Source organism: Lithobates pipiens, unplaced genomic scaffold (assembly GCF_037356315.1).
Source record: "Lithobates pipiens isolate NorthernLeopardFrog02 unplaced genomic scaffold, aLitPip1_a1.2 Scaffold_17, whole genome shotgun sequence".
NCBI lineage: Eukaryota > Metazoa > Chordata > Amphibia > Anura > Ranidae > Lithobates > Lithobates pipiens.
Genome location: NW_027507755.1, coordinates 16,578,158 through 16,606,029, shown reverse-complemented (window position 1 = coordinate 16,606,029; position 27,872 = coordinate 16,578,158). Strand labels below are relative to the sequence as shown.

Below are 27,872 nucleotides of genomic sequence, written 5' to 3'. Positions count from 1 at the left end.
GCAATTTAAAAACTATGGAGGGTGAAATTGGAGGCCTGTGTTCAATCTGGAGGGGGGGGGGGGGGGGTGGGGGGGGGTGGGAGGGGAGGAGGGAGTAATAAAATATTGGTCAAGTAAAAATAGAAAATGCTGGAATTACCTAACAAAAGAAATATCCGTGCTACCGGTACGCAGTTAACCTGTATCTACTTCATGTAACTCTTATCTTTATCTCTAATTTTTTTTTTATTATGAAGTAAAATAAACAAAAAGATTTTAAAAGGAAAGATAATAGTAACAATAAAGGATAAAAAAAATTAAAAAAAATAAAATAAAAATAATAAAAATAAATAAAAATGCATATGATGGTTCAGCAGCCCAGCCAATTTCACACAAGTGGTGATAATATACTGGTTATTAATACTGGGCATTCGTGTTACGGCTGCTGCTGATATCAGTATAATATGCTGGCTGTCCTCTGATGCAAAAAAAAATAAAAAAATAAAAAGAGTATGGTCTTGTCCACCGTGCTGCAGCTCAGTTTCAGGGTCTTGGCAATCTTCTTATAGCCTAGGACATCTTTATGTAGAGAAACAATTCTTTTTTTCAGATCCTCAGAGAGTTCTCTGCCATGAGGTGCCATGTTGAACTTTCAGTGACCAGTATGAGAGAGTAGCCGTGTGTTGAGTTATTTTCAGGGGACAGAAAATTTACAATGTTATACAAGCTTTGCACTCACTACTTTACATTGTAGAAAAAATATTTACAAAAATGCGAGGGGTGCACTCACTTTTGTGAGATACTGTATACTGGAATATTTTTTTTTATACTAGTAATAGCGGTGATCCGTGAGTTATAGCAGGACAATCTGACACTAACTAACACATTGTGGGAACTAACTGCCGCTGACATCACCAGTGACATTATTACAGTGATCAGTGTTAATAATATGTACTGTCACTGTACTAATGACACTGGACAGGAAGGGGTTAACATCTAGGGCGAAAAAGTGGTTAGATGTGTGCCTAACAAGTGTGTGTGTGTGTGTGTGTTTGCTGGAGATATAGTTGTGCTTAGTGGGGACTGAAAAAAACAACCAGATCCCCTGTCACTGAACACAGCTCTGTGTTACAGCTTTGAATATGCCAACTACACCTACAGCTCAAGGGCACCTTCATCCCAGAAAAGTATTTTTTTAGGGATAACGAAGAATAGGGATTTTAATGGTGCCATGACACATACATTTTTTACATATATAACACTCATACAGTGCCTTGAAAAAATATTCATACCCCTTGATATTTACCACATTTTGTCATGTTATACTCAAAATTGTAAATGTGTTTTTATTGGGATGTTATGTGATAGACCAACACAAATAAATATTTGCATTTGTATTCAGCCCCCTTTACTCTGATACCCCTAACTAAAATCTAGTGGAACCAATTGCCGTCAGAAGTCACCTAATTAGTAAATAGAGTCCACATGTGGGTAATTTAATCTCAGTATCAATATAGCTGTTTTGTGAAGCCCTCAGAGATTTGTTAGAGTACTTTAGTGAACAAACAGCTTCATGAAGGCTAAGAAACATACCAGACAGGTCAGGGATAAAGTTGCGGAGAAGTTTAAAGCAGGGTTAGGTTATAAAAAAAAGATCCCAAGCTTTAAACATCTCATGATGTTTAAAGCAACGTTCAACCCATCATCTGAAAATGGAGATTGCAAACCTACCAAGACATGGCCGTCCACCTAAACTGACAGGCCCGGCAAGGAGAGCATTAATCAGAGAAGCAGCCAAGAGGCCCATGGTAACTCTGGAGGAGCTGCAGAGATCCGCAGCTCAGGTGGGAGAATCTGTCCACAGGACAATTATTAGTCTTGCACTCCACTAATCTGGCCTTTATGGAAGAGTGGCAAGAAGAAAGCCATTGTTAAAAGAAATCCATAAGAAGTCCAGTTTGCAGTTTGCAAGAAGCCATGATGGGGACACAGCAAACGTGTGGAAGAAGGTGCTCAGGTCAGATGAGAACAAAATGTAACACTGCACATCACCTTGAACACACCATCCCCACTGTGAAACATGGTGGTGGCAGCATCATGATGTGGGAATACTTTTCTTCAGCAGGGACAGAGAAGCTGGTCAGAGTTGATGGAAAGATGGATGGAGCCAAAATACAGGGCAATCTTAGAAGAAACCCTGTTAGAGTCTGTAAAATACTTGAGAATGGGGTGGAGGTTTACCTTCCAGCATGACAACGACCCTAAACATACAGAACTACAATGGAATGGTTTAGATCAAAGCATATTAATGTGTTAGAATGACTTAGTCAAAGTCCAAACCTAAATCCAATTGAGAATCTGGGGAAAGACTTGAAAATTGCTGTTCACAGTCACTCTCCATCCAATCTGACAGAGCTTGAACTATTGCAATGAATGGGCAAAAAATCCATTCTCTAGATGTGCAAAGCTGGTAGAGACATTCCCAAAAAGACTTGCAGCTCTAATTGCAGCGAAAGGTGGTACTACAAAGTATTGACTCAGAGGGGCTGAATACAAATGAACGTCACACATATTTATTTGTAAAAAATGTTAAAAGCCATTTATCATTTTCCTTCCACTCCACAATTAGGTGCCACTTTGTGTTGGCCTATCACATAAAATCCCCCAAATTCTTTTACGTCTTTGGTTGTAACATGACAAAATGTGGAAAATTTCAAGGGGCATGATTACTTTTTCATGGCACTGTATACAGATATTATGTTATTCACAATGCTTGTTGCTCGACATGCTTCGCTTCTCTGCTTCTTTAGGGGCTGTAAAGCATGTGTAACATCTGTATTGACCCAAATCATTCAAATGGGAACTACTAAAGATCACTATAGTTGGTATCAGGGGAAGCCACCTACAAATGGTGGTAATAGACCATAGGGAAAGCACATTAGAACCAGTTTTTCCTAAATTGCTGTCCAGTATTTCTAGATTTGTCCCAAAGACACATAAGAAAAGGTAACACAATCCAAGGGAATCCCTCCAAAATTGGATAAGGTAAGTTGTCATCATATATAAAAACAGTTAGCAAAGATAAGTATATCACAGAGTTCCTTCCCGTCAAACTGGCCACAATGTCCCACCAATAGGATCCCAATAGATGCTAACGACGTCCCTCAGCTCTGTTCATGCAAAACTGGTTCCAATGTGCTCTCAATGTGCTCTGTTTTTGATTGTTTGGTCAGAGACATTCACATCAGTGGTCTGCTGAAGGTAATTTTGTAGGGCTCTGGCAGTGCTAATCCTGTTCCTCCTTGCACAAAGGAGCAGATACCGGTCCTGCTGATGGGTTAAGGACCTTCTATGGCCCTGTCCAGCTCTCCTAGAGTAACTGCCGGTCTCCTGTAATCTCCTCCATGCTCTTGAGACTGTGCTGGGAGACACAGCAAACCTTCTGGCAATGGCACGTATTGATGTGCCATTCTGGAGGAGTTGGACTGCCTGTGCAACCTCTACAAGGTCCAGGTATTGCCTCGTGCTAACAGTAGTAACACTGACCCTAGCCAAATGCAACACCAGTGAAAAACAGTCAGAAAAGATGAGTATTTTCGGGGTGTCTTTAAATTCAACCCTCTGTAGGTTGATCATTTTCATTTACATCAAACAATGTGGCATCCTTTCGTTTCTAACCCATTACCCAGTCCATATCAGTATAGATATCCAGCATGGTATTTTTTCCGCATTGAGGTCTGATGTGCTTTCAAAATGTTCCTTTAATTTTTTTGAGCAGTGTAGTGTGTACACATTGTGCAATGTGCCTTCTTATTTTCTGTGCATGAACTCTATGCCACTGCCTGGGATAAAGGGAGGGCTGATTTGTGGATTCCGAAGAGTCCAGATAAGAATGTTTGGAGTTTAGGATGTTGACTATCGTGCACGGATATATTAAGACCAGCATTGTTGTGAGAACGAGATTGGCCACTTAACCGGTTCCCGACCAGCGCACGCCGATTTTACGTCGGCAAAATGGCCGGCGGCGCGCTCGCGTGCCAGTTGGGAACCCCGTGAGTCCGGTCGCGGGTCCCGTGGACTCGATCGCCGTGGGCATACCCGCGATCGTCTCACGGGACGGCTGAATGGAGAAATGCCGTTGTAAACAGCATTTCTCCATTCTGCCTAGCAACTAGTGACGCTGATCTCTGCTCTATGTGATTGGAGCAGAGATCAGTGTTCACTAAATGAAAGCCCAACCCCCCACACTTAGTAACACACCCCTAGGAACACTTAACCCCTACACTGCCACCCACTGGTTAACCCCTTCATTGCCAGTGTCATTTACACAGGAATCACTGCATTTATATAGCAGTGATTGCTGTATAACTGACAATGGTCCCAAAAATGTGTCAAAAATGTCCGATGTGTCCGCCATAATGTCGCAGTCACAATTAAAATCGCTGATCGCCGCCATTACTAGTAAAAAAAAAATAATAATTAAAAATTATTAATAAAAATGCCATAAAACTATCCCTATTTTGTAAACGCTATAACTTTTGCGCAAACCAATCAATAATCGCTTATTGCGATTTTTTTTACCAAAAATATGTAGAAGAATACGTATCGGCCTAAACTGAGGGAAAAAAATGTTTTTTTATATATTTTTGGGGGATATTTATTATAACAAAAAGTAAAAAAATAATGCTTTTTTTAAATTGTCACTCTATTTTTGTTTATAGCGCAAAAAATAAAAACCACAGGGGTGATCAAATACCACCAAAACAAAGCTCTATTTGTGGGAAAAAAAGGATGCAATTTTGTTTGGGAGCCATGTCGCACGACCGCGCAATTGTCAGTTAAAGTGACGCAGTGCCGAATCGCAAAAAGTGGTCTGGTCTTTGACCAGCAAAATGGTCTGGTAACCCCAATGCCTGCCTGTTGTAATCTCTTAAAATTTGGAGATCATGAGTATCTCGTAAAAGGTAATACATATTTCAGCACTTTTGGAGCGTTGGAGCACTTTATGAGATTTGAGCACTCGGTTCTGGGAGCAGCGCCCTTTAAATAATCAGAATTTAATTTAATGTGGACTTTTTATGTATCTAGTCACTTGATATTTATGTATTCATATATCAGTTGTAGTATATGCTTGATTATATATTATGTGTTTATTTATAAACAATTATTGTGTTTGCACATGTTAATTCTAGGGGACACAATAGATGCTGTAATACACTTGTTTTTTGATTTATTTACTTAATTTTTGTACAGTTTTTTTCTTTTATCCTAAATACAGTGAAATATTAATAAGAGGGTCCACAGCAGACACAAGGCAAATATCACCTTCATAACGAGAAGTCTGTTGCACTCAGGAGTAACATGGTCAGCATGGCTCCCATTTTTCACCTCTTGAAAATTATGAAATAGATAACTGTTTAGGTTATACTCCTTGCTCAGGGCATTTTTTTCTTGTGGGCCCATAGTTGCCTCTTTTCTCTCAGATGCCTCCTTCAGCTGGTGAAGTTCTCTATACTGGTTGATTAAGCAATGAACACACATAGTGATAACAAACTCGTGAGGGAGTTGAGGCAGCTTCTGGTCAGCAGGAATCTCTTGATCCTCCTTCAAAGCAGAATGTTCTTCATGACCGTCCATTGAAGTAAAGGCGTCGTTTAGAGAATCTTTACATTGTAGACCTTGGTTAATATCAGACACATGAATGCAAGATATCCGTTGTGCCATAGCTACCTGAGAAGACAAGAGACCTTCTGCATAGGCCTCAGTCTTCAGCTGCTCGGTGTTCTCTTGAAACATCATGAAGCATCCAGAACAAGGCTCGCCAAACTCCAGATGACCCTTGGCTGTCCAACAAGCTGGTATAACAGAAGAAACATAGGTTAGCCTTATAGTGCTCAGGTTAATCTCTTGAAGAAAACTGGAAATGTAGTTCCAGTTGAGAGCAGTCAGAGCTAAAGGTTTTAAATCAATGGAAAAACTATGCAAAACCAATTTGAGATCTTACACAAAGCCTGTAGTCTCTCGTTATCTGTTAACTGTTCCTTTGAAACTTACAATGTTCTTGTACTATGTGCTTCTATACCTACACCCATTAATGTAAGCACTGTCTTAAAGGGCTAGCTCGTGGGTTGCTTGGTGATCCAGCCACAAGTCTGTCCGCTAGCAGTCAGACCCCCAGCAACCCTCCAAGCATTCTCAGTGATTCCCTGTCTTCCTCTGTCCCGCCATTACCTCCATTCTTCATCCTGCTCTTGTGATCTCCATTGTTCTCAGCTATCCCTAGTGTGTGTTCTTGCCTGCAACCCAAATCCTGGAACCTGTATTATCCTCTGAGCACTCCAGCATACCTGTATCTGTGATTCCCTGTGTGTTCCGACCAGAAACTTGTTGCCACTCCAAGCCAGCTTCCTGGTCTATGTCTTGATGGACTCTGGACTGCTTTCAGTCATCTCATGTGGCCCTGTTCATACTTACCATCTCGTAATATCTCGGTGTGGTTCCCCTGTTAGTTCGGACTGTATTCCATACTGACCTGTGATCCAACATTTCAGTGCTTCGAGAAACCGCATACCTATTCTGTCCTAAGTAGCTGCTTTCTTAGGTGAGGGCCGCAACCTGGGAGTCATTAGGAGCCCTGGAGAAGACCGGAGACGGCTTAGACCCTGCACCTCAGGTTTTGAAAGGGCTTTTACCTTTGCTAACCAAGTGGTTATGTTAAGCTCCATGTCTCCTTCGTGGCTTTTGACACTGTCTGCCCCAGCTGCTTTAACCAAATCCAGGTTGTCCAGTTTGCCACCTCGTGGGAATGGACTCCCATCCATGACAAATTTCATATATTGCAGCTTAGATGAGGTGGCTTCATTCATTTTAGAAACATGGAAGGATTACAGGCAAATGGTCTATCGAGTCGACACCTTTTCTGATGTTTAGTTTGTGATTTGTTTTTTCAACTTTTTTTTTGTCTGAATGTAGATCCAGTGACATTGCTAGGGGGTTGTGGTGGGGGGTGGGGGAGCAGGCCGCACACGGATACACTCAGGGCTAGACCCGGCCATTGGGCTGGTGCCATTAGGCCGCATGTCCAAGGCAGCTGGGCTGCTCCATGAGCAGCCGGCCAGCCACTCATTCAATTCTATTTCAATGCATGGTCATTGGGGCCGCAGGGGCGGGGCCTAAGTCAGCTGACTGTGAAGGGGAGGAGCTGGAGAGAAGGCCAAATCGCTGCGTGTCAGGATAGGTGTCACTGCGGACGCAGACACCACAGACTGCAAAAAAAGTGAGTGCTGCTTCGTCAGTTCACCACAGTTTGTCACATTATATAGAGATAAGTGTAATAAGAGGATGCATATAGAATCCCATGCGCTACCACTTAATATAAGAAATAGGAAGCAGCTGCTCAAAACTTAGCAATGTGCCCCCATATCTAAAATACAATCGTTTAAAAATATGAAGTGGCTCTAGGCTTCAAAAACAAAAAGAATATTGAAACTATATAAAGAATTGCAAACAGTATTACATGTATCTGATCTCTCAAGGTAGAAATTGAATAATGTGAATAATACTAGTAATATTTTATCTACTGAGTTTGTACTTAAAGTGCCAGTGCTGCAACAAACTTCTTATCAAGAGGTGAAAAATAACGCAAATAAAAATAATATTCTTATGTCTTATCACAATCTAAAAATAAATTAACACCCCTATTGGGTATCGTAACCAAAAACACCAGTGCTGTAAATAAACGGTTTCCTGTGCATGAATATTGTGGCTAGAGGGGATAAGAGAGAAGTTCAGTGATCATCAGTGCCACATCAGTGATCATCAGTGCCACATCCATTCCACATCAGTGATGATCCATGCCACATCCATCAGTGATCATCCACACCACATGCATGCCACATCAGTACCACATCCATGCCACATCAGTGATCATCCGTGCCACCCCAGTGATCATCCGTGCCACATCCATGCCACATCAGTGATCATCCGTGCCACATCAGTGATCATCCATGCCACATCCATGCCACATCCATGCCAAATCAGTGATCATCCGTGCCACATCAGTGATCATCCATGCCACATCAGTGATCATCCGTGCCACATCAGTGATCATCCGTGCCACATCAGTGATCATCCGTGCCACATCCATGCCACATCAGTGATCATCCGTGCCACATCCATGCCACATAAGTTCTAATCCATGCCACATCAGTGATCATCCGTGCCACATCCATGCCAAATCAGTGATCATCCGTGCCACATCAGTGATCATCCATGCCACATCCATGCCAAATCAGTGATCATCCATGCCACATCAGTGATCATCCGTGCCACATCCATGCCACATCAGTGATCATCCGTGCCACATCAGTGATCATCCATGCCACATCCATGCCAAATCAGTGATCATCCGTGCCACATCAGTGATCATCCATGCCACATCAGTGATCATCCGTGTCACATCAGTGATCATCCGTGCCACATCCATGCCACATCAGTGATCATCCGTGACACATAAGTTCTAATCCATGCCACATCAGTGATCATCCGTGCCACATCCATGCCAAATCAGTGATCATCTGTGCCACATCAGTGATCATCCATGCCACATCCATGCCAAATCAGTGATCATCCGTGCCACATCAGTGATCATCCATGCCACATCAGTGATCATCCGTGCCACATCAGTGATCATCCGTGCCACATCCATGCCACATCCGTGATCATCCATGCCACATCCATGCCACATAAGTTCTAATCCATGCCACATCAGTGATCATCCGTGCCACATCCATGCCACATCAGTGATCATCCGTGCCACACCCATGCCAAATCAGTGATCATCCGTGCCACATCAGTGATCATCCGTGCCACATCAGTGATCATTCATGCCACATCCATGCCAAATCAGTGATCATCCGTGCCACATCAGTAAAATTAGATTTTAAATTTATGTCCCAAGATAATCAGGCCACTGATTGTCAGTGCCCTGGTTATCAGTGCCCCCTATCAGTGCCCTGATTATCAGTGCAGCCTGATTATCAGTGCCCTGATTATCAGTGCAGCCTGATTGTCAGTGCAGCCTATCAGTGCCCTGATTATCAGTGCCTCCTAACTTTGCCCTGATTATCAGTGCAGCCTGATTATCAGTGCCCTGATTTTCAGTGCAGCCTGATGATCAGTGCCCTTATTATCAGTGCCCTTTTTATCAGGGCTGCTTATCACTGCCCTGATTATCAGTTACGCCTATCAGTGCTCTGATTATCAGTGCAGCCTATCAGTGCCCTTTAGTGAAGAAGAAAAACACAGTGCAATTGTCATTTAGAGTGTGACAGCACTGAAAGCTGAAAATTGGCCTGGGCAGGAAGGGGGTGAAAGTGCCCTGTATTGAAGTGGTTAAATCCCTCACACCCTCTCTAGCTCAGTTTAGGGCTACAAGTGCGGTGCGGTAACGTTTTGAATTACTGTTATTTAAAAAAAAAAAATGTATAAACTGATTATTTTAGACTATGAGAGTTATGCCCCGTACACACGAGAGGAATTAAGTCTGACAGACCTCCAAAGGAGTTCCGCCGGAGTTCCGCTGGAGTTCCGACGGAGTTCTGGCGGACTTTTCGACCGAACGGACTTGACCACACACCATCACACCAAACTCCGACGGAGTCGAACGTGATGACGTACGACTGGATTCGACGTAGGAAGTTCATAGACAGTAGCCAATAGCTGCCCTAGCGTCGGTTTTAGTCCGTCGGAGTAGCACACACACGAGCGGATTTTTCAAAGGGGACCGGGTCCGGCGGAGTTCCGTCGGGAAAATTTAAAGCATGCTTCATTTCTAAAGTCCGTCAGACTTTAGCTTTGCTAAAGTCCGTTGCAGCCCACACACGATCGGATAGTCCGCCGGACTCAGTCCGTCGGAGTTTGGATGTCGAAAAGTCCGCTCGTGTGTACGGGGCATTATACTTCCCGGGATGCATGAAAGTGTAAATAATAAAGAAAGGGCAGCGTTCCAGGGGGGTGCGTAAAACAAAAGGGAGTTAACTGTTACACAGCACATTTTAATAAAAACGATTTTCTTTCTTGGAGCTCTGCTCTACTTTAACCCCTGTGTTCAAGTCCCTGCATGCTGGCTACCGTCCATCCAGATACGCCCATGACATAAAAATATGTAAAGAACACAATACTGTTTTAAAGCAGTAAAATATTTGGAATAGTTAAGCTTTAGTAAAATATTGCAGTGCCGTTCTACACTGCACAACACTCCGGAGGGATTAGGGGACAACGACCACAAAACTGACTTTTTATTTACAATTCATCACTTTTCTTCTTTGTGTTTCACTTTCTTTTTTGAGGTTTCACATTTCCGTGTTTGTGTTTAGACTAGTTGGAGTTTTCTGATCTATTAACTCTTTCCCCCGATCTCACTGCTCGCTCATTCGCTGCACATTCACTGCCAGACGCTCTTACCTAATCGCTCTTACCTAATTGCTCTTACCTAATCGGTCACCTTTGGCACTCCTGCACAGCTTTGATCTCAGTTCAGGGCTGTTGTCAGTGGCTGAGCTCCTCGTAATCTGCAAGAAATCAGGAACTCTTATTGCTTATAATACATGTGACAGTATTTACCGCTTCTGATTGGCTCCAAATATTTTAGAGGACATATGCTGCAAGGAGCAGGATTGCAGCTGTGTAGAATCGTTGGGCTGTTTGCCTTTGTTGACTTGCTTCTAAAAGTGCTAGTTACCTGGCTGTCTTCTACTTTTCTAAGTCTTTGACTTGGAACAAATATGCAGTTAATATAGTTGGAAGACGCGATCTTCAAGTTTGTTATAGATTTGTGACTCGGACAATGGCTGAGACAGGGGAAGGAGAAACTCTTGCCTCATCTACAATATATTGTGAAAAGTATTGGGACGATGTACACAATAACACTGCACAATAGTCAACAACAGAGAAAAGCTGAGAAAGGAAAACTGAAAACAAGGCTGCTAACACGCTAAAACTGGGATCTTTTTAGCTCAGAAGACGTCAAGAATGTAAAGTGTAAGCGCCAAGTATATATAAATGTAACCCTTGAAATTAGCAAAACGTGAAAAAACAAGTACTACTGTGTACATATACCTGTAACAAATAAATGCAACGTGGCCCCAGGTATGGGGATGTCACAACATGTATACAAAACAAAGAAGTGAGTATATGAACATTGAAATCTATATATCGATAGGACTAAACGTGTGAATATATATCATAATATCAGAAAAAATTCCAACCTTACTGTGACATAACCCCAAAAAAGGGGGTAACAAAAAAATGTGCAGTGAACATCAACATAAATATATAAATAATAAAAACACTAAAGTTCATAAATTGGTGAAGCAAAAGGCGTATAAAGTGCAAGTCCCAATGAAATTCAGTGTCCACAGGCGTCCCACTTTACTGTGACCAGAAGTGATTTCACCCAGTGTAGCTCCCACCACCGTAAGAAGCACAGGCTTACCAGATGGATATGACCCGGATAGACATATGCCTAAGGGGTCAGTAATAGCTTGTAATCCCAGTTACTGCAACTTTAGATTCAGCATTCCACCATAGGGGGAGTCCAAACATAAACGATTCATTCGGTATAACAGGCTGCGTGTGATCACCGTTTTTGTATATATAAACAGCTCCGGCAACAATTCAGGCATGAAAATAAAAAGGTAGAGCCGACATAGCGTAATAACGTTTTTCAAAAAATGGCTTTAATAAGAATAAATATCAAACTCACATTTCCATTGTAATCAATAAGCATGTCAGAGGAAAAATAGGCAGTGTCGGAGTCCTCCCGACGCGTTTTGACCTACAGGTCATCATCTGGGGTGGGCTCCAACCACTGTCCCACTGCCTTATATAGATAATACACAGTAAGACAATTTAAATCCCCCCTGTGTGTCAGACATACCCACTTCCGGTGCGGGCAAGATGGCGGACCGGCGTGCGTTCCACGACTCGGTCGGGATGCATTCCACCCATATAATCCATAATGATGACATGGGATTCGTATTGTGAATAATGAATGCCCACTTCCGGTTCGGGCAAAATGGCGGCCCGGCGTGCGCTCCACGCCTCAATGTCAATGTATACCACCCATATAGTTCTATGACACAAACCACTACTTCGTAGTGTACAAACAAATTAAGCACATATGGCAGTGACATAGGGCGTGGAAAGCGGACGGCATCATAACCAGCTAGACAGGTTATCAGGGCATATGGAGAACAAGTAAATCTACATAATACAATACCTAGTGTTGTTATAGTAATAACCCGGAACCGGAAGTGCACCCACGCTGGTTGTTCGCAATGATACCGCAACCGGAAGTAAACAAGCCTAACTTCCGGTGCGGTCTGAAAGGGAGAACAAGGCCAGAGCATGACCTAGCAATGCCTGGCAAGTCACCACCAGCAACTGGAGGATGGATACACTGGCGACACCTAGTGTCCAAAAAATAGAATGGTTGTAGGACAATACAGACTATGTCTGAAGCCCTAATACCTTGACGGGAATTCTACAATGGATATTGTTAAAAAAAAAATCTTTTTTTTTCTTCTTTCCTTTTAAAAAAAAAAGGGCATCACCATTGAAATAAGGTGTTGGCTTAGGGAGAAGGACAAGCTCTCTCCCCAACACAGCCCCTAAGGCAGGTGCCTCAAGTGAACCGAAGCTCTGATTCAACCATATTAAATGATTAGAATCAGAAGACTGATTCACACAGAAGGTTGGCAGGTCCTGGGGACGTTTACTTTGATTTAGTTCATCGGCGCAGAGCACAAGTCTATTGTTGTCAGATTAGCTCAGTGTCATGAATTTTGGTGATATACAAGCAGCTGTGTTAGGCTGGGTTCACACTTGTGCGATGCGGGAACCCTGCGATTCCACTACAGGTTCCTGCATCGCACCAGACTCGCACAACAGTTCACAACGACATATGCAAACTGCTGGGGAGTGTCATACAATGTTAATGACACCCCCATTTCAGCTCGCATGTCACACTGCAAAGTGTCAGTTTGGACATTAATCGGATCGCATGAGTGCCATGCGATCCGATTCTGGTGCGGACCAAAAAAAGGGTCTTTTGCGAGTTTAGTCCGAATGCGATACGATTTCAGCCATACTATCTGTATGGCTGAAATCGCATTGCACGGACATCACCTGTGACTTGCACTGCAGTGCAAATCGCATGCAATTTTGCACTATGCAACAGTGTGAACTGGCCCTGAGCCTACTAGGTTTCCGCAAATTTGATGGATAGCAATGTTAACTGTGAAGTTGCCCCAGAATGTAGTTCACATGCACACAAACCCCGCTTTTCATTTAGGCTCTGTTTCCACTTGTGCAACTTGTTCTGTGACTTAGGACTGCAAAGATGCATGACAAGAAGTACCCGATTTCCACTGAGTACCATTCATATCTGTGCGACTTCAAGTCACAGCGACTTCAAAGTAGTCCCTGCACTACTTTGGTCCCATTTTAATGTGACTTGAAGTCATAAACCTCCAGAATACACAGGCATTGCTTCAAGTCGCGGCAGAATCATGCAACTTTCAGGCTTTTCAGGCCAACGCAGCCTGAAAGTTTCACAATTCTGCTGCAATTTTGATGCGACTTTAAAGCAATGCCTGTGTATTCCGGAGGTCTATGGATCTCAAGTTGCATCCAAGTGGGACCAAAGTAGTGCAGGGACTATTTGAAGTCGCACAGATACGAATAATACTCATTGGAAATCATAGAGTACAAAGTCGCAGGACAAGTTACACAAGTGGAAACAGAGCCTAAATGAAAAGTGGGTTTTTGTGCATGTGAACTGCATTCTGATGAGCCAACTGCACAGTTAACATTGCTAGCCATCAGATTTGCCCGTAGCCTTTACAGCGCATGCGCAGGAATGATGATCAGATTTTACTACCACTACCATGGGCGAAGTACCCCTGGTAGTAAAATCCAATCGTTAAAGCGGGAGTTCCGCCGTTTTTTTTTTTTAAAAGCCAGCAGCTACAAATACTGCAGCTGCTGACTTTTAAAATAAGGACACTTACCCGCCCAGCGCGCCCGCGATGTCTGCACCCGAAGCCGATCTCTCGATCGTCTCTCGGGTGCTGCCGCCACCATCTTGGGTATGGGAATCAGGAAGTGGAGCCTTGCGGCTTCATTTCCCGGTTCCCTACTGCGCATGCGCGAGTCGCGCAGCGCAATAAGGATGGTCCCCGCTGTCTCTGGGATCTGTGTGTTTCCCAGCAGACAGCGTGGGACCTTCAAAAAGGGGCGTAGATTCTGCAGATATCTATGCCGGAGGTGGGTGCAGATACCTGTACTGTACAGGTATCTGCACCCCCCTCCCCCCTGAAAGGTGCCAATTGTGGCGCCGGAGGGGGGGAGGGTTCTAATGAGCGGAAGCTCCACTTTAGGGTGGAGCTCCGCTTTAAGGCTATTTTCACACTTGTGCGACTTGAAAGTCAAGTGCTTTTGCCATGATTTTTGCCACGACTTGAAGCAGTGTAATCTTGCCACAAGTCGCATCAAAGTCGGACAAAAGTGGTACAAAAGCTACTTTGAAGTCGCACAGATATGAACTGAACTCGTTGGAAATCATGGGCTGTGACTTGTCATGTGACTTTGCAGTCTCAAGTCACAGGACAAGCCGCACGAGTGTGAAAGGGCCTTAGGCTGTCCGTACCACCTTATCACTGCTGCTACCTCATTGGTTTAGTGTATTGTTTTACTGGTGGGGACTCGTGGTTCTTTCAGTGTACTGTGTTCTAAAAACTGATATGATTCTTTAACTCAGTAACTTGTATGATTCTTTAACCACTTTCAGACCGGACCATTTTGCTGGTAAATGACCAGAGGTCTTTTTACACTTTGGCACTGCGCTGCTTTAACTGGTAATTGCGCGGTCATACAATGTTGTACCCAAACAAAATTTGCGTCCTTTTCTTCCCACAAATAGAGCTTTCTTTTGATGGTATTTGATTGCCTCTGCGATTTTTATTTTTTGCGATATAAACGTAAAAAGACCGCAAATTTTGAAAATAAATGATATTTTCTACTTTTTGTTATTAGAAAAATCCAATAAACTCAATTTTAGTCATACATTTAGGCCAAAATGTATTCAGCCACATGTCTTTGGTAAAAAAAAAGTCAATAATTGTATATTTATTGGTTTGCGCAAAAGTTGTCACATCTACAAACTAAGGTACGTTTTCTGGAATTTACGCAGCTTTTAGTTTACGACTGCCTATCTCATTTCTTGAGGTGCTAAAATGGCAGGGCAGTACAAAACCCCCCCAAATGACCCCATTTTGGAAAGTAGACCCCCTAAGGAAATTGATAAGAGGCATGTTGAGCCCATTGAATATTTTATTTTTTTGCCTCAAGCGATTGAATAATAACAAAAAAAAAAATTTGTTTTTTTTTTTACACAAAGTTGTCACTAAATGATATATTGCTCACACATGCTATGGGCGTATGTGAAATGATACCCCAAAATAAATTCTGCTGCTTCTCCTGAGTATGGGGATACCACATATGTGGGACTTTTTGGGAGCCTAGCCGCGTACGGGGCCCCGAAAACCAAGCACCGCCTTCAGGCTTTCTAAGGGCGTAAATTTTTGAGTTCACTTCTCACTACCTATTACAGTTTTGAAGGCCATAAAATGCCAAGATGGCACAAAACCCCCACAAATGACCCCATTTTAGAAAGTAGACACCCCAAGCTATTTGCTGAGAGGCATGTTGAGTTCATGGAATATTTTATATTTTGCCACAAGTTGCGGGAAAATTACAAACTTTTTTTTTTTTTTTTTAACAAAGTTGTCACTAAATGATATATTGCTCATGCATGCCATGGGCATATGTGAAATGACACCCCAAAATAAATTCTGCTGCTTCTCCTGAGTACGGGGATACCACATATGTGGGACTTTTTGGGAGCCTAGCCGCGTACGGGGCCCCGAAAACCAAGCACCGCCTTCAGGCTTTCTAAGGGCGTAAATTTTTGAGTTCACTTCTCACTACCTATTACAGTTTTGAAGGCCATAAAATGCCAAGATGGCACAAAACCCCCACAAATGACCCCATTTTAGAAAGTAGACACCCCAAGCTATTTGCTGAGAGGCATGTTGAGTTCATGGAATATTTTATATTTTGCCACAAGTTGCGGGAAAATTACAAACTTTTTTTTTTTTTTTTAACAAAGTTGTCACTAAATGATATATTGCTCATGCATGCCATGGGCATATGTGAAATGACACCCCAAAATAAATTCTGCTGCTTCTCCTGAGTACGGGGATACCACATATGTGGGACTTTTTGGGAGCCTAGCCGCGTACGGGGCCCCGAAAACCAAGCACCGCCTTCAGGCTTTCTAAGGGCGTAAATTTTTGAGTTCACTTCTCACTACCTATTACAGTTTTGAAGGCCATAAAATGCCAAGATGGCACAAAACCCCCACAAATGACCCCATTTTAGAAAGTAGACACCCCAAGCTATTTGCTGAGAGGCATGTTGAGTCCATGGAATATTTTATATTTTGCCACAAGTTGCGGGAAAATTACAAACTTTTTTTTTTTTCACAAAGTTGTCACTAAATGATATATTGCTCACGCATGCCATGGGCATATGTGAAATGACACCCCAAAATAAATTCTGCTGCTTCTCCTGAGTACGGGGATACCACATATGTGGGACTTTTTGGGAGCCTAGCCGCGTACGGGGCCCCGAAAACCAAGCACCGCCTTCAGGCTTTCTAAGGGCGTTACAGTTTTGAAGGCCATAAAATGCCAAGATGGCACAAACCCCCCCCAAATGACCCCATTTTGGAAAGTAGACACCCCTAAATTTAGGGGTACACTAGTGAGACTAGGTAATAAATGGCGGGTGCCCTGAAACTATAAAAAAATAACTAACCAACCAGCGTCACCTGTAACAGTTATATGGTGATCACTGGTGAAAGGGTTAACTAGGGGGCAATTAGGGGGCTTTATGCGGTAGTATATGGGGGTCCCTGGCGCTATAAAAAGCTGCAGCGAACCTAAATACCTACCTGCCTAACTAGCGTCACCTGTGACACTAATACAGCGATCAGAAAAACGATCGCTTATTAGGCTGGGTTCACACTGGAGCGATGCGGGAACGCCACGAATGCGCGGCGGGTTCCCGCATCGCATGCCTCCCGGCGGCAGTTCACACTGCCCTATGCGAACTGCTGGGAGTGTCAGTGAAATGTTACTGACACCCCCAGATCAGTTCGCATATCGCAGTGCGATCTGCAAACTCGGATCGCATGGTGTGAACACCCATGCGATCCGATTCTTCTGCGGGCCAAAAAAAGGGTCCCGTGCGAATTTGCGGCGGGTGCGGCGGGTGCGGCGAATGGCTGAACTCGAATCGCACAGAGATCGGATGTGATTTGCACTGCAGTGCGGTGCGAATCACATCCGTTCTCATAAACCGCTGCAATGTGAACCCAGCCTTAGTGACACTGGCGACGGGGGGTGATCACGGGGTTAAACCTTTATTGGGGGGGTTAGGGGGGTACCTTAGAACTAAAGGGGGCTAACCCTAACTGCCCTAACAGTTATTAGTCACAAATGACACCCGCCGGGTGATCAGGGGGTTAAACCTTTATTAGGTAATAAATGGCGGGTGCCCTGAAACTATAAAAAAATAACTAACCAACCAGCGTCACCTGTAACAGTTATATGGTGATCACTGGTGAAAGGGTTAACTAGGGGGCAATCAGGGGGCTTTATGCGGTAGTATATGGGGGTCCCTGGCGCTATAAAAAGCTGCGGCGAACCTAAATACCTACCTGCCTAACTAGCGTCACCTGTGACACTAATATGGCGATCAGAAAAATGATCGCTTATTAGGCTGGGTTCACACTGGAGCGATGCCGAAACGCCGCGAATCCGCGGCGGGTTCCCGCATCGCATGCCTCCCGGCGGCAGTTCACACTGCCCTATGCGAACTGCTGGGAGTGTCAGTGAAATGTTACTGACACCCCCAGATCAGTTCGCATATCGCAGTGCGATCTGCAAACTCGGATCGCATGGTGTGAACACCCATGCGATCCGATTCTGCTGCGGGCCAAAAAAAGGGTCCCGTGCGAATTTGCGGCGGGTGCGGCGGGTGTGGCGGGTGCGGCGAATGGCTGAACTCGAATCGCACAGAGATCGGATGTGATTTGCACTGCAGTGCGGTGCGAATCACATTCGTTCTCATAAACCGCTGCAATGTGAACCCAGCCTTAGTGACACTGGCGACGGGGGGTGATCACGGGGTTAAACCTTTATTGGGGGGGTTAGGGGGGTACATTAGAACTAAAGGGGGCTAACCCTAACTGCCCTAACAGTTATTACAGTCACAAATGACACCAATGCAAAAAAAATAAAATAAAAAATGACATTGGTGTCACTGTGACTGGGGGGCAGGGGTAATTGGGGGGGTGATCGGGGGGTAAAGGGGGGGTGTGAGTGTGCCTGGCATGTTCTACTGTGTGTGTAGAGTGTTGGTGCAACTCACCGATCCGCTCTCCTCCGTGTCGGAACGAAAAATACCGACACGGAGGAGAGAATACATCACTTCCTCTCCTGTGTTTACATTACAGGAGAGGAAGTGATGTCACCGGGGATTTCTATTCGTCGGGAGCGATCGCGAGGGGGTGGCCATGAATGAATGGCCGCCCCCTCGTCCCGGATCGCTCCCGGACGAAAACCGACCGCCGCAGGCACCGGGCGGGGGCCCGATCGGGCCCCCGACCCGCGGGAGGCAAGGGACGTACATGTATGTCCTTATGCCTGCCCGTGCCATTCTACCGACGTACATCGGCGTGCGGCGGTCGGCAACTGGTTAACTCGGTGTACTGTGAACTCCTGACTCTTCTTTTAAGTTTGTATCCAGTTCCTGAGTGTCACTGTGCTTTGAGTCAGCTGATCTCACACTAGGATCATATTACCAGGCCTGCTCTGCTATGTACTGCGTGCACTGCAGAGTGAACTGTTTCAAACTAATCAGTTCGCTCAGATGAATCGATTCATCCAGTTCACTGAAAAGAATCGATTCAAAAGAACGATTCATTCATGAACTGGACATCACTACTATACACACTATACAGTGTAGTTGAAGTTCATTCACTGGGGTTCTGCTCTGTAGACTGCATCGGATGACTCTGTCCAGCACAGACCCCACCTCCATGCCTCCAGCTGTCACCACTCATCAGGCACTGACTACTCCGATTGGCTGTAGCATGTCTGCACATGAGTGACACCTGCCACTGTACAGGACAGGTGATAGAACACCGGGAGGGAAAGCTGGCCTCTGCAAATGACGGGGGCGGGGTCAGGGGTCACATGACTAGACACTACAAATTAATTATGTATGGGCAGAACTGGCACTACTGAAAGAGACCAGAGACACAGACAGGTCACTGGTATATTCATAGTGGCACGCAGCAGCAGCAGGGGATATGTTTGTTTCCGTTCTGTCGGCAGACTTAGGACATGCCCCCCAGTGCTGTGCTGTGCCTCTAATGATAGTACATTTGGACGGAGCGCCTGCCTGAGGTACATGTAACATTCTGCAGGGGCGCCGGGCGGCATCCCCTGCATTATACAGCACCGCACCTGCACCGAAACACTTACATAACATGGAGACCAGTGGGAGACAGGGATTAGAGAAACCAGCGGCCAGGCGCCCTAGGCAGCAGTGCGCCCTAGGCGGTTGCCTAGTTCGCCTAGTGGTAGCGCCGGCCCTGCTTAGTCTGTAGGGTTCAATATTGAGTTGCCCCCCCCTGCAGCTATAACAGCTTCAACTCTTCTGGGAAGGATGTTTAGTACCCAGAAGCTAGGGGGCAATCACTGTAGTGTTGGTGCCTTCTACAAGGTTTTCCAGCTTTCATGTGGATCCCACAGGTATGATATGCACACTATATTACCAAAAGTGTTGGGACACCTGCCTTTACACGCACAAGAAATTTAATGGCATACCAGTCTTAGTCAAGGGTTCAATATTGAGTTGGCCCACCCTTTCCAGCTATAACAACTTCAACTCCTCTGGGAAGTCTGTACACAAGGTTTAGGAATGTGTCTATAGGAATGTTTGACCATTCTTCCAGAAGCCCATTTGTGAGTTGAGGCACTGATTTTGGACGAGAAGGCCTGGCTCGCAGTCTCCGCTCAAATTCATACCAAAGGTGTTCTGTCGCGTTTCGCAGACCATAACTTCCTCATCAGGGAAACCCACGTAGACATATTTGACAAAACGTTACAACATAGTTCATTGCATTATACATACAGGCATCACCATTGACATAAGGTAGTGGCTTAGGGAGAAGGACAAGCTCTCTCCCCAACACAGCCTCTAAGGCAGGTGCTTCTACTGCCTCAGGTCAGTCCAGTTTCAAAAATGAAAAGAATATGTTGTCCCAGCACTTCATATTCCCGATATGTGTCTGTTGTACCATGTACTTGTGTTATCATATATCATAGATATCCTGTCCTATAAATATGTGCATGTTTTGTGTAGAACTTACTGGATACCTCTGGGCTTGGGGGTAAGTGTCTCTTCTGCCATTAGCCTGGATATGTTCTTCAATTTCCTTCGCTTTTCTATTTTCCTTCTTTTTACTTAGACCTTTTTGGCCTGCAGGGTTCTTGACGCCACTTCAGGGTGCAACACGCCTGATGTTATAAGTGGTGTGGTTACTTTGATGATCCATTTTGCCAATGAGGGTTGGGATAAATCGGGGCTCTGTTGTCGTAGAAGTATGCTGCCTCCGTGACTACTCCTATTGTACCCTGACAGTTTATGACTTATGATTTCATACTGTACAGTGACAAAAATGTTTTAGTTTTGGACAGAATAAGGAATAGTTTAAATCTGCTTTTTTATGTCCCTTTGAAGAGAATTAACCCCACTATACTCCTATAGACACAATAGGAAGTAAATGGAAATTTTTCTAATAAAAGAAAAATGCCCTTCAAGAATATTTTTTCCATAGCAAGTATCCCCATTGGACTATATTAGTGTTCTGATGACGACTAAAAATGTAAAAAATTTCCCTTCACTTTCCTATTGTATCCAAAACTAAGAAGATCATTTTTATAACTTTAAATTCACTTGAAAGAAGATGTAAGTATATATGATTCAAATCACTAAAATCTCAGATAATCTTTAACACGTTAATGTAATTTTTTAACTTCTTTTCAAATCTTTTACATCTGCAGCTTTCAATAAAATCATACATGGTGATCCTGCCATCAAGGTCCTTGTTGTCAGGAATTTCCTGGTATTGGGTGACAACGCTCTGTCCATTTCTCTTAGTTATGTTCCTGTGTTGTCACCCTGTCACATGTGCTTCTAGTGGAGACTACAAATGGCCAACATAGATTACCCAAGTGTGCTCAACACTTTTTACTGATAAGAAACTCGCCCTGGACAGTGCCATGGAGCCCCCGCTGGAGTACATGTAGACAGAAAACCGCCAAAAGAAGCTGGAGAAGATCAGCAACTTTGGGACATAAAAAAAGAAGAAAAAAGGGCAAAATAGTATTTTCTAAAAACGAAAAAAAAACATGAGGTCTCCAGAATTGGACACAGTATTCTAAATGATGTCTAATTAAAAGACCGCCTATGAAGAACTTTAGTTGGACCCCCTATAGAATACCATGCCCTACATTAGCCTAATACATAAAGATACTGAAGGATATAAGCCCTTGTACACACGGTCGGACATTCCGATGGAAAATGTCTGATTGGACCGTGTTGTCAGATAATCCGACCGTGTGTGGGCTCCATCGGACTTTTTCCGTTGGAATGTCCGACCAACAAAGTTTGAGAGCTGGATATAAAAATTTTCCGACAACATGATCCGATCGGACTTTGTCTGATTGTTTGTAGAGAATTCTGATCGAACAAAGTGCCACGCATGCTCAGATCAAATTCCTAGACCAAAGCTATTGGCTACTAGCTTGAACGTAGTCCCATCGTAACTAAATAACGTCATCACATTGTCCGACCGTGTTTATGCAACACCGGTTTCGGACAAAATCCGTCGGAAAAAATCAGACGGATTTTGTTGTCGGAATGTCCTACCGTGTGTACAAGGGCTTAGACTATCTGGGTCTAAAGAGTTCCCTGACATGTCTGCTGAGCAGATGGATCATTTTGCTGTTATTTTTGAGCATCCTGTACCCCCCATGAAGCAGATCATGGATGGATCAAAAATGGAAATTCTGTTCAACAGAAGTCGATCACTTGTGGCCAGTTATCTGCACCCCCGTCAAATTGGGTTGAACGTCTGTGTCTGTGCAGCTGCTTTGTTCCTATAGACTTAAAGGGGTTCTAAAGGTTTGTGTTTTTTCATCTTAATGCATCCTATGCATTAAGGTGAATAAACACCTTGCGGTCACCGGCCCCCCAGCACCCCCCCCTGTTTTACATACCTGAGCCCCAAATTTCCGTCGGTGTGTTTGCGCCGTCCCTCTCTCCACAGGTTCCCGGCTCTTGATTGGATAGATTGTTAGCAACGCAGCCATTGGCTCCCATTGCTGTCAATTAAATCCAATGAGGAGGGCACCGAGGGGCGGGGCCGAGTCCTGCATTTGGCCTCTATGGACGCCGAATGCTGGACTCGGGAGCGTGCCCGCAAGGTAACCCCCTCAGGAGAGCGCTCCTCCAAGGGGGTTATCTGATGTGAAGAGGATCCGCAAGAACCACCGAGGGACCCCAGAAATGGATGTTCGGGGCCACTCTGTGCAAAACGAGCTGCACAATGGAGGAAAGCATGACATGCTTGTTATTTAAAAAAAAATAAAAAACAATTCTTTAGTATCACTTTAAATGGGCTGCCTGCACAGAAAACAACTGGTGGCTCAAGCTGCATGAACTACGGGCCTCAGCACCCTTTTTGTTAATAAGACCTAAGCCCTTGTACACACGGTCGGACATTCCGACAACCAAATCCGTTAGATTTTGTCCGAAACTGGTGTTGCATACACACGGTCAGACAAAGTTGTCGGAAAATCCAATCGTTCAGAACGTGATGACGTTATTTCGTTACGACGGGACTATGTTCAGGCTAGTAGTGAATAGCTTTGGTCTAGGAATTTGATCTGAGCATGCGTGGCACTTTGTCCGATCGGAATTCTCTACAAATGATCGGACAAAGTCCGATCGGATCATGTTGTCGGAAAATTTTATAGCCCAGCTCTAAAACTTTGTCGGTCGGATATTCCGATGGAAACAGTCCGATGGAGCCCACACACGGTCAGAGTATCCGACAACACGGTCTGATCGGACATTTTCCGCCGGAATGTCCGACCGTGTGTACAAGGGCTTAAAGGATTGAAGGATCAGAAGTTTGTTGCCAATGGTGGATCGGTGAGTGTGCAGCTACAGGGCAGATCACCAGTAGGGAAAGCAGGAGTGCCCATTAAAATTCTGCAGCTCCATTGGGGGGGGGGGGGTCATTGTTTCACATAGAAACAGACAGGCTGGGGGAAAGTATTTAGCTCCATATGACAGCCATAGGAAAGTATGGATTGTATTTTTGGACTGAGTAAACCTTTTGGCTTGTTAGGTATAGGGAAAAATGCATGATGAGTGACCGGGGAGATGAATGCGCTGTTTGTAGGGAAGTAATTCTCACTTTATCTCCATCAGCTGTTCACATGACATGAGTGCCTGACCCTATCAGTGTGACGAATCACATGAGCAAGAGGATGTCAATGGATTATTCAACGTGACCTAATGGGAGGTTTTTTTTTTTCGTTTTTTTTTTTACTTTCTCTTAAATTCTATTTTTTTAATAGAACTTCAAAAGCTAAAGGGGAAATGTTTGATTCTGAAATGGCAACACCTTAATTTATGAGTTTCTCTACTAAACCATCCCCGTTCTCTAAAAAGAATTAACCACCACAAACATCAGGGAGAGAGCAATAATTCTAGGGCCATACTTATAAAATTAAAACAAAATCTTGCCCTTTGTAATGAAAGCAAATGGGAGCCGCTGCACTCAAATACTTGCCAGCACCAGATCACTTAGTACACAAATACCATGCCATCCAGTTGTTCTGTGGTTTTAAAGTAGTGCAAGCCAGGTGCGATTCAGCCCATGAATGGGCTCAAATCGCATCGCACAGCAATGCAGAGCTCATTCCTGTGCATTTCCTGGTGTGAATTGGCCCTAGATGCATATTTCACGCAGGATCCTCTGCCAGCAAGAGCCTGCATCCCATGCAGAAAAGACGCATATGCCCGTTCGAATGAGGCCTAAATGGCAACTTGTCCTGAGTTCATTATTAAAATGGTGCAGAGTCGGGTTTTATCTGCCTTGACGGGATCCCATCTCACCGAGGCGTATCAGTTCAGTAATCATGAATACTCTGCATATTTATGTTCTACTCTCCTGACTACGGTAATGACAGCTGGGCTACTTCAACTAGTTAAAATTCCGCCAGTGCTGAGTCTGATTGACATATTTGTTTCAACCTGTGATAGCGTGTTATTAAAAATGAATTGGAAACATTATATGGCAGATTTAATGCGCTCATTTGCATGTCTTTGCTGAAAAGATCTCGTGCATTTTAATTGCTGACTTAAACTTTCTTCGGAAAAAGATGAATAGAAAGTTCAGCAAGGGATACTTTGTTGCAGAGGAATAGTCCAAATAAAATCCAGTGTTGTGTGTTATAACAGGGGGGAACAGAGGGGCGCCAGACTAAGTGCAGCATTAAAAATGGCAGTTTAATAAAAGGTTAACCACTTAAGCCCCGGACCATTTTGCAGCTAAAGGACCAGGCCCCTTTTTGCGAATTCGGCACTGCATCGCTTTAACTGACAATTGCGCGGTCGTGCGACGTGGCTCCCAAACAAAATTGGCGTCGCTTTTTGCCCACAAATAGAGCTTTCTTTTGGTGGTAATTGATCACCCCTGTGGTTTTTATTTTTTGTGCTATAAACAAAAATAGAGTGACAATTTTTAAAAAAATTCTATATTATTTACTTTTTGCAATAATAAATATCCCCAAAAAATATATATAAAAAAACATTTTTTTCCTCAGTTTCGGCCGATACGTATTCTTCTACATACTTTTGGTAAAAAAATCGCAATAAGCGTTTATTGATTAGTTTGCGCAAAAGTTATAGCGTCTACAAAATAGGGGATAGATTTATGGCATTTTTATTATTGTTTAATTTTTTTTTACTAGTAATTACTAGTATTTACTAGTTAACACTAGGGGGCAGTAAAGGGGTTAAGTGTGACCTAATGTGTGTTTCTTACAGTAGGGGGTGTGGCTTGGCATGTGACATCACTTATCGTCGTTCCCTATGACAGGGAACAGACGATCAGTGACAGGCAACTAGGAAGCACGAGGAGAGGTTTGTTTACACTTACCTCTCCTCCTTCTTCAGCTCCGTGAGCCGATCACAGGACACTGGCAGCGATCGGGTCCACATGTCCCGCGGCCACGGTCATGGAGCTCAGGACTTGGCTCTTAAAGGGCAACGTGCCTGTACGTGCTTGTGCCCAGCCGTGCCATTCTGCCGACGTATATCGGCGTGAGGCGATCCTTAAGTGGTTAAAGTGACTGTAAAGGTACATTAAAAAAAATAACAAACATGTCTATACTTACCTAGTCTACCAGGAACCTCTTCTTTTGTGGGTCCCCTGCCGGCGCTCCTAGGCCCTCCTCTCTTTCCAGTGCCAACACTCATGCGTCCTCCCACCAGAGTCCCTCTGCTGTGTCCATTGACACAGACAGTGTGACTCACCCCCCCCCCCCCCCCCCACCACTCCTTCGTCACTGGCTTTGATTGACAGCACTGAGAGCCAATGATGCTCTCAAGTGAATCACTCCTCCCAGGCTAGTAAGCAATAGGTGGATATTAGTTGAAGTAGGTGGCATTTCCTGTCGCCTAAAGGGCGATTCACTACAGTGAATCACTCCTCCTAGGTGAGTATGCAATAAATGGCTAGTGATTGTTCCCGTCACCTGAAGTGTAATTCCCCAATGGGTCACTCTACATTAAAAATATTTTAGAGAATGTGCTTAACCTGTGACCTATATTGGATGGTGTACTGTTGTAGCTCTATTAGTTGTGCTGTTTATAACCATATATTCAGCACCCAATTCTAAAATAATTGTGCAAAGGGTGATAATGAGCTCATCCGATCATCTAGAACAAACAATATTCATTCTTAATAATACATCCTAAACATTATATAATACTTGTGCAAATTCATATATGATAAATTGATGAAAAAAATATTATGATCTTGAATAAAATATGAATAATAATCAAAAATAAAATATGAAAAAATGGATAAAAAGCAACAATAAAGACAGTAATATTTCTGAACAATATCCCTCAAGAAATATGTCAACAGTCAGCCAGAGCAGAGGAAATGGTCTTCCCTCCCCAACAGTTATCTGGGGTGGAGGATGTGGAGTCCTCAGCTGAAGCACTAACAGGGCAGAATGTTGCTGGCCTTTGCACCCAACAATCAACTCCACAGGAGTTCCAGGAAGAGAATGCAATCGGCACCTCACAACTGCAGCGTGAGCAAGTGTCGGCGGATGGGTCTGCGGTCTCCACTGACAGCAACCCAGCAGAAGGGCTGGCAACAGGGCAGAGTGCAGCTGGCCTCTGCCCTCAACTAACAGAAGATGGAGTTCCTGTGAAAATGGATGGGACTTAGGTTTCCACTGACTCAACCCCAGAATATTGTCCGGCACCGAGACAGGAGAATGCCATTCATGCTTTGCAAGCATGGGGGATTTTAATCTAGCAAAAGTGGATGAGACTTCAGTGTCCACCTGTATACTCCAGAGATGCTGAGCAGTCGGCCCAGATCCCCAACAGCCTGATGGAGTGAGCCCAGCCACGCTGTCTTTTCTTCAGCATCTGAAAGGACTCTAGGGGAAGGACCAGTCTACACTTCTCCCCAGCAGCGGGTATGATCTATGAGAGAGGCAGAGGTTGGCTGGGTGAGGAATGCTCTGTTTGGGACAATGTGTTTGGGGTACATTGTGGGAACAGGCATTGGGGGGACTGGAACTACAGACTAACATCAAAGTCAGCCCATTTGGGGTCTTCTTCTGTGTTAGTCTCCTGCCGAAAAGGGAGATGTGTTATGGTAGTCACTTTGGTGGGGGGGGGAGGCTTGTGGAACCCAGCTTACCTTAGAGAGCTCTGGAAACTCCTTGTCCAGCTCCTCCGGCCCCTCCTATGTGTGTAAGTTACGCCGTGTATTTTAGGGGCACAGGGTGACCGAGAACCCCCAGTCTGATCTTCATTAATCAAGCTCATCGTACAACCACAGCGGACTCAGCCTTTCCTTTTACCCTTGTTATCCAGGGTCTTATATGTGTGGTTTGTGTTGAAAGAATGAAGGGGCTCTTTCACTTTGGACAGTAATATTTCTAAACAATATCCCTCAGGAAATAGGGGAAGATGAATGAATTCCACCATTCCAACTGCTGGAATATTGTATGAGCTTGGTCTCATAAACTATTGTAGACTTTTTACTAGATTGTTTGAGGTGTGGCTGTATCTCATTGTTCTATTGTTTCTGTCTGCCTTGGGAGCAACCTATTATGGGATGTATATGTCTATGTGGATTAGCTGTAAGAGGGGAGGGGGGATTTCTCCAGCAGCCCCTCCTAAGGACGGTTTCCTGTTGAATAGTTGAATATACCTGTGTGTCATGTTACTGGAAGGGGTTGCCACTGAGTGTATATCTATTTGTGCCTTTGTTTGAATAAACAGTCTTATGTTTTCCACCCTACACTATGGCTCGACAAGTGACTGGGTGGGCTAAGGGGTTTTGGATCGTGCTGGTACCGGGCAAGATA

At 44.2% G+C, this 27,872-nt stretch overlaps 1 protein-coding gene across 1 annotated transcript; it reads right to left on the bottom strand.

The window, feature by feature from the left end:
• Positions 1-5,192: 5,192 nt before the first annotated feature.
• On the bottom strand, positions 5,193-25,473 carry LOC143986622 (uncharacterized). Its single transcript, XM_077485034.1, has 4 exons — positions 25,412-25,473; positions 10,721-10,829; positions 10,472-10,550; positions 5,193-5,834 (listed from the first exon to the last, which is right to left on the bottom strand). The coding sequence occupies exons 1-4, from the start codon at positions 25,471-25,473 to the stop codon at positions 5,248-5,250; spliced, it is 837 nt and encodes a 278-aa protein (XP_077341160.1). The 3' UTR covers positions 5,193-5,247.
• Positions 25,474-27,872: the final 2,399 nt, after the last annotated feature.